We start from the raw sequence: 8,449 nt of genomic DNA on the forward strand, positions 1-8,449 counted from the left end.
TTTCAAGCAAAGGCCTAGTGGGAGATGGTAGGTGTGATCTGTTGCAAGGTCCATGATTTGGTGTTCCTGGAATGTTAGGGGGTTGAACGACCCTGCTAAATGTAAGGTGGTGGCAGACTTCTGGTTTCGTCCTTTGTTACTTTCTGCTACTTGCTTGAGACGAGGGTTCGTCCTGAAAATTTTGGTATGGTGATGGGTAGGTTTGGTGATGCGTGGAGTTGTGTGTGTAGCTATAATGTGCGAGGAGTTGGAAGGATCTGGGTGATGTGGCGGAAGAGTGTCTATAAGTTTTCTATTGATGTCAGTGGGGATCAGTTCATTTCTGAGACCTTAGTGGATATTATATCTTCTACTTGGGTACATATCGGTGTTGTGTATGCCTCTAATCATGTGAACGAGAGAAGGAACTTGTGGTCTCGGCTGATGAATGTGTATGTTTCATGGCAACTTCTTGGAGTTGTTTTGAGGATTTTAATGTTATTCATAGTAGTTCGGAGGATTTTGGTGGTTACCCTAGCTTGAGGGAGATGGAGGAGTTTGATGGGGCGTTATTGGAGGCGGATCTGGTTGAGTTGGAAATGACGGGTAACTGGTTTACTTGGACTAGTAAAATTCAGGGAAATGGTATCTTGCGTCGGTTGGACCATTGCTTGTCAAATGAGGCGTGGAAGGTAGCTTTTCCGTATTCGGAGGTTAGGGTTGGTCAGTGGGGAATTTCTGATCATAACCCTCTTCTGGTGTCTACAGGGGAGACAAGAAGTAGGCCGCCTCCCACTTTTCGTTATTTTTCGCATTGGGCGGAGGCTGAGGGTTTTATTGATATTATCAGGTCAGTGTGAAGAAGGTCTGAGGATGTGTCCCTGAGGGTTAGCTTTGTGCAAAATTTGAAGGCAGTGAAGAGAGTTTTACGTGCTTCGTTTGGGAGGCATATCTCTGTGTTAGCTGATGAGGTGAGGGCGGCTAGGCAGGTTATGGAGGTTTCTCAGATGAAGATAGAAAGGGATCCTAATTTAGATTCGGTGTGTGTAGAGACGGCTCGGGCCACTGAGGTGTTCTGGTCAGTGGCGAGATTGGAGGAGGCGTCGCTCCGACAGAAGGTCAGGGTGAGGTAGCTGGAGTTAGGTGATATGAACACAGCTTTCTTTCATCGTTGTGTTCGTTCTCGACGCAGCTGCAGTGGTTTATTTACAGTCGTGGATGCTGGGGAGACTCGCCAGATGGTGCATGACAGGGTGGCAAGGGTGGCAGTAGATTTCTTTCGGGGTTATTTAAGGTCTCAACCAGTGGGGTATAGGGATCTTACTGCCCGAATTGAGGATATTGTGCAATTCAGCTGGTCTGAGGAGGGGGTGGAGGCGCTTGGTCGCCCAATGAGTTGGGATGAGATTAAGAAGGCTTTATTCTCGATGAAGTCTGGGAAGGCTCCTGGCATGATGGGTTTTCAATTGATTTTTACAGAGCTGCTTGGAATGGGGTTGGGGATGATTTCTATGATGCTGTGCTGAATTTTTTTTAGTCCTGTTACCTACCTAATGGAGTTAATTTTACTACTATCACTCTTATCCCAAAGAGGCGAGAAGCAGAACGTATGGAGGAGTTTCGTCCTCTTTCTTGTTGCAATGTTGTGTATAAGTGTATCTCGAGGATCTTAGCTAAGAGAGTGCGATTGTGGTTTCCTGCTTTCATCAGTGGTAACCAGTCTGCGTTTGTTCTGGGTAGGTCGATTTTCGAAAACATATTATTGTGTTAGGAGCTTGTGGGAGGGTATAAGAAGGGCAGAGGGAAGCTGCGTTGTGTGTTGAAGGTAGACCTTCAAAAGGCGTATGATTCGGTCAATTGGGATTTTCTGTTTGGTGTGTTTCTGACTATAGGTATGTCCCTGCAGTTTATTAGTTGGGTGAGGGCTTGTGTTACTTCGCCTATATTCTCTATGATCGTTAATGGTCCCCTTGAGGGATTTATTCCTGGTAGAAAGGGTTGAGACAGAGGGATCCATTGTCTTCTTTTTTGTTTGTGATGGTGATGGAGGTCTTGTATAGGTTGTTGAATAATCCTCCTGTGTGGTTTAGGTTCCATGATCAGTGTGAGCATGTGGGCTTGACTCATTTGGTTTTTGCAGACGATTTAATGATTTTCTGTGCAGCTGAGAGAGATTCTTTGAAGTTTGTGAGGCAGATCCTGGCAAATTTTGCAGGGTTGTCTGGGTTAGTTGCTGATGTTGGAAAGAGTTCCATGTTTGTTGCAGGTGTGGAGTCTGGGGAGGCAGAAGAACTAGCTGCATTTATGGGTTTCTCTCTTGGTTCACTACCTGTTAGGTACCTGGGTTTACCTTTATTGGCGGGTTGGTTGAGGGCTGAGGATTGTGCTCCTTTGATTCAGAGGATTACAACTCGTATTAGAAGCTGGGCAGTGCGGTCTCTCTCTTTCGCTGGGAGGTTACAGCTTGTTAGGTCTATCTTACAATCCTTACAGGTGTTTTAGTGTAGCATCTTCGTGTTGCCTGCGTGTGTAACTCATGAGGTTGATCGTCTGTTACGTAGTTATTTATGGAAGGGTAATGCAGTGAGTCGGGGTGGTGAACGGGTGGCGTGAGATGAGGTGTGCTTGCCGTTGGGCAAGGGGGGTTGGGTGTGAAGCATGTGGCATCTTAGAACCAGGATGCTTTTTGAGATTTGGGTTCTTATTCAGGCAGTGGAGCCGAGGGTGAGGGGGGAAGATTATTGGGTGTGGGTACTGGATGCGAATGGTCGATTTTCTATCGCTAGTGCGTGGGAAAGTTTGCGTCCTCGTCGTCCTACGGTGTCTTGGGCTGGTATTTTGTAGGCAGGGGGTGGTATTCCGCATCACTCCTTTTGTGCGTGGTTATCTGTGAGGGACAGGTTGGGTACGTGAGATTGGTTTAGGAGTTGGGGTGTGTTGTGAAAAGGGGGTGCCTTCTGTGTGGGGGAGGTGTGGAGTCGCGATATCATTTATTTTTTTAGTGTGGGTTTGGGAGAGAGGTGTAGTCTGGTGTGTTGCGTCAATTGGGCTCGTCGCATCGGGTGGCAAGTTGGGATGTGGAGTTGAGTTGGTTGTGTCGAGTGGGGTCGGGTAAGGGGGTGCGTAGTAAGTTATTCCGTGTTTTTTGGTGTGCTTCCATATACTACATCTGGCAAGAATATAATCGGCGACTGCATAAAAGTAGACCGAGATCGGTGTCAGCTCTGGTTCACCTTATGGTTTCTACCGTTTGTGCTCGTGCCTCTTCCTAGCGGGTTGATCTTCTTGGTCTTATATAGTGTGTTTACGGATGTTTTTCTTGTTGTACTTCCTGTTGTTCTTTGTTTTTTTCTCTTTTCTCTGGCTCTCTCTCTAGTGGTCTGCGAGTTTGTTTCTTTTTGTGTTGGTTTTGTTATGATCTTATCTTGTAGGCTTTGTTTTGAGTTTGTTACCCTGTCTTTGCTTGTGCTTTGATGCTTTGATGCTTTGATCCCGGGCTATGGGATCCCCCTTGTTGTTGTATAATAATATCACCTATTCTAAAAAAAATACACATGGATGCCACAAAATTGTGATCATCAGAAAACAAATTTTCTTCCAAAAGCTCGTCGTAAATGGATGCACTTGAGGCTCCAAAATTTTAAATCAATATATTGGAGAAGACTTTTTTTCTACATTTCAGATATGCTCTTGTAGTAGCAATATCGAAAGAAATGTTTTAAGCAGTATTCTAAACTAATCTCATGTCTTCTCATGGTCGAACAAAACAACGAGTTATTGACGAAAAAACATGAATCTCGACCAACTGAAACAACATCATTCCTTGAACTGAATGTTCGGAATGTTAATAGTCGTGGACGCGGTCGAGATCGTGACCATGGCAAAGGAGATTATTATTTTCGTGATGGTCGTTCTAATCATTCAAATTTCAAAAGAACCACACAAAATAGTGATCACAAAGGGAAAGCTCCACAAGATAAGAGTTCAAAAGGTGTTGAAAATAAATGCTTCCGATATGGAATGACTGGGAGTGGTCACATACCTATCGTACATCAAAACACTTAGCTGATCACTATCAAGCCTCCCTAAAAGAAAAAGGGAAAAAATGTGGAAGCAAATTTTGCATACCAGGATAATGAGATATTTTATCCATCCAATATAACAAATTTGGAGGTGACACATTTTTTCAAATCTCCCGGAGAGAAAATTGGCACAATTGATAGCATAACAAGCGTTTCTTTTGATTTTGAGAATATTAAGTATTAATGTTGTCTGTTTTTTTATTTTCATATTTTTTTCCCTTGTTAATATTAAATTTTTTATATTCAAAATGTTATTTTTCTTATTATAATTATTTTATTTTAATGAAGAATCCTGGATCATTTTCATATGTTGGGTGACTAAAAAATGAGTAAAGAAGATCTATGTCTGGCAGACAGTGCAACTACATATACAATACTTACAAATAGAAAATAATTTTCCAAACTGATAATGTTGAAAACAAAAGTCAATACGTTATTGGGTTCTGCAAACCTGATTGAAGGCTTTAGAAAAGCAAATATTATTTTGACAATTGACAATACATTGTTCTCTAGTTAATCAAAGAGAAATCTACTTAGTTTTAAAGATATACATTGCATTAGTTATCATATTGAGACTAATAAAAAGAATAATATGGAGTATCTTTATATCATATCTATTGTCTCATATGAAAAATGTATATTGGAAAAGTTTTATTTTTATCTTCTGGATTATATTATACTCATATACGAGTAATTGAAACATATGCAACAATGAACCTGAAGTTCATGAATCCATGAATATTTACAATTTAGCATGAAAGATTAGGTCATCCAAGATCTATAATGATGAGAAGAATTATTGAAAATTTAAATGGACACCCATTGAAGAGCCTGAAGATTCTTTAATCTAATGAATTATCATGTGATGCTTGCTCTCAAGGAAAATTAATAATTAAACCATCACCAGCTAAAGTGGGATTGAATCACCTGCATTTTTAGAACAAATTCATTGTGATATATGTGGATCTATTAACCCACCAAGTGGAAAATTTAGATATTTTATAGTATTAATAGACACATCCAGCAGATGGTCACACGTGTGCTTATTATCAAGTCGAAATCTCGCATTTGCAAGATTACTTGCTCAAATAATTAAGGTAAGAGCACAAATTTCTAATAATACAATTAAGACCATTCGTCTTAGTAATGCTGGTGAATTTACATCCAAGCTTTTGATAATTATTGTATGTCAATTGAAATAAGTGTTGAACATCTTGTAGCTCATTTTCATAAACAAAATAGTTTAGTAGAATCATTCATAAAACGTTTGCAGTTAATTGCTAGACCATTGCTTATAAAAGCTAAGTTTCCTACATTTGTATGGAGACATGCTATTTTACATGCAGCGTCACTTGTACGCATTAGGCCAATAGCTTATCATAAGTACTTGCCGTTACAATTAGATTATGGCCATGAGCCAAATATTTTCCATCTAAAATTTTTTTTATGTGCAGTATATGTTTCAATTGCTCCACCACAATACACTATGATGGGTCCTCAAAGGAGGTTAGGAATATATATTGATATGATTTTCCATCAATTATTAAATATCTTGAACCCCCTGATTGGGTGATGTATTTACTGCACAATTTGCTAATTTTCATTTTAATGAGATAAATTTTGTAACATTAGGGGGAGAAATTAAAAGGTTGGAAAAAGAAATTGCATGAAATGCATCGTTATTGTCTCATTTAGATTCCCGTATAGATCAATGTGAACCTGAACTTAAGAAAATAATTCATTTGCAAATATAGCAAATCAATTACCATATACATTTATAAATGTTAAGAAAGTGAGTAAGTCACATATACCAGCTACAAATACTCCATTAAATGTAGTAAGTTGTCACTAATGAGTCTGGGACACGCCCGAAGCATGATAAACCATTCAATTCCAAAGAGAAAAATCCTCGAAAAAGAAATAGTCATAAGTGACTTAGTTTAAGAATATGAATGTTCTAGAAGAAATCCTAGATATAATTACTCATAAGGATATTGAAGTAAATGAGGATAATAATGAGATCTCAATAAATTATGGAACCATATAAGTTGACAATATTTTTGCATGTAATGTTACTCATGATATTATTTATGAAAGTGAGTATGAAAAATATCGACATAGAAAGGATCGACTTATGTGGAAAGAAAAAATCAAAATGTAAATAAACTCATTTTTCAAATCGTGATGACTAGTAGTCTAAACTCCAAGAATGACAAACATGTGGGATAGAAGTAGAGTATTTGTAAAATAAATAGAGTGAAGTCACAAGATATAAAGTGAGACAGATCCCACAATAATTCTCTCAATAAACTGGTATTAATCATGAGATATTTAATTTATCTGATTGTATATGAAAAGTTTAATATACATCGTATAGATGCCGTCATACCATATTTATATGAATCTCTTAATAATAATATTTATTTATGAAAATTCCTGAAGAATTAAAGGTAACATAATCTTATAATTAAAATATTAGAGAATCATATATATATCATAAATATTCTTATAAAATATTCCTGATGAATGTGATATAATCATCTTCATTATTTGTTTGTATGAGGATACAAAAATAACCATATTTGTCCAAATTCTTTTATAGAGAAATCACAACCTGAGATTTACTATATGTTGATGATTTCAGCAGAAACTCCTGAAAAGATTTCAAAGACAATAGAATTTCTGAAGAAAGAAATTGAGATGATAAATTTTGTCTTAGCTTGCAAATAAAGCATAGAGCAAATGGAATTGTATCAATTTATACATTAAAGATCTTTTATGGATTATGTACTAAAGGAACTATAAGGTCCACTGTAGAAACGAGATCGTTCCCAATTTTCAATTTTCACAGAATAAAATTTACAGAACAACAATTATGCAAATTACAAAAATTTTATAGCATGCAAATTGAAAAGAATTAAGAGAATGGTTAGAATATGACTTACTCTTATTCACAAATCTTCTTCTCGATCAGTCATGAACTATTCGAAAAACTCCCAAACATAGCAATCCAAGATGGCCACCACCACAAAATTATCAAGGTATTCTCCTTTGGTTGAGAATCCAAGGGAGTTTTGTAGGCTCTGTGTTAATTTTGGGAAGCGGGGGAGAGAACAAGTTTTTACTGTAGAGGAAATAATTGGGAGAAGCCAAAAACGTTATGTGTTAATTTGAAAAAACACAAAATCTCCTAACCACTGCACATTCCACTATCATTTTTAAGAGAGATATGTGGAGGGAGTTACATAACTCCCTCCCATTTTATTTTGAAATTAAATTAAAATATTTTTAATTTAATAATAACATAATGTAATTATATGATAACCAACTTATCATATAATATACATTATATTAAATGTCATATCTGATATTAACATTTATAATCTATGGTGTATATTATATTATAATATAATATAACATATAGTTTGAAAAATCTCTCAATTAATCACGGCATTTAATATAAATAAAATTTATATTAAATTTAATTATATGGATCCAATCCACATAATTAATATTTGAATCATATCCAAATATTTAATTCCTCTCAAATAAACTTTATTTTATAATGATTCAAATACATTATATTAATTATATCATCTATAATTAATTTCATCAATTAATTTGAACAATTTAAATTAATCAAAAATTAATTTGAGTCTCAATTATTCCAATTGAGCTACAAAGGAACCTTATGGACCTATAGATTGAAGATCCAATGGTACTTGAATAATTAATTAAATTTCTTTAATTAAATTACTCGACATCCATTAACAGTTGGTCACTCCACCAAAGACCAACATTGCACTATTCGCACTAGAGATATATTTTTGTGTCCATTAGATATAAGTCAACAGTGCGATGACCATTCACAAATTGTTCGTAAGTACATATGGACCAAAATTACCGTTTTATTCCTATAATTACATCTAACTTCTTAAATACCACTGATCCCTCTAATGAACAATAAGTCATAGTCCAAATATGACTAAACCCCTTTTGGGCCAAGAGAAGGTGTGGCGCTACATTGTTCAAGCCCCGGAATCAGCCTTTAAGGGAGCAATTTATCTACTTACCTTGACATTAGGGAAGTGGTGAATTCCTTCTTATATAGTTGTGTTTCCAGCTCCCCAATCAGACAAATCCCAAAAATGACAGACTTATTAAGTCGGTGATCTGGCCACTCTCACCCATACAAATCAAAGGACCGCCTTCATAGGCAGAAGTTCACAACTCACTCGGGATTCAGGTCATGTCACCTATGGTCATCTTGGTGAAATATAAGTCACTACTATTAACGGCGTTATATAAAGAGACTATTCATTTCGTGGTCCCGTTTTATACAAACCCTTTTGTATAGAACATCCCCGCTCACATATCTCGACATAAAT

General features: G+C 36.8%; 1 protein-coding gene across 1 annotated transcript; it reads left to right on the plus strand.

The window, feature by feature from the left end:
* The first annotated feature begins 440 nt into the window (after positions 1–440).
* On the plus strand, positions 441–1,505 carry LOC120067439. Its single transcript, XM_039018999.1, has 3 exons — positions 441–829; positions 872–1,108; positions 1,172–1,505. The coding sequence occupies exons 1-3, from the start codon at positions 441–443 to the stop codon at positions 1,503–1,505; spliced, it is 960 nt and encodes a 319-aa protein (XP_038874927.1).
* The last annotated feature ends 6,944 nt before the right edge of the window (positions 1,506–8,449 follow it).

Source organism: Benincasa hispida, chromosome 12, assembly GCF_009727055.1.
Source record: "Benincasa hispida cultivar B227 chromosome 12, ASM972705v1, whole genome shotgun sequence".
NCBI lineage: Eukaryota > Viridiplantae > Streptophyta > Magnoliopsida > Cucurbitales > Cucurbitaceae > Benincasa > Benincasa hispida.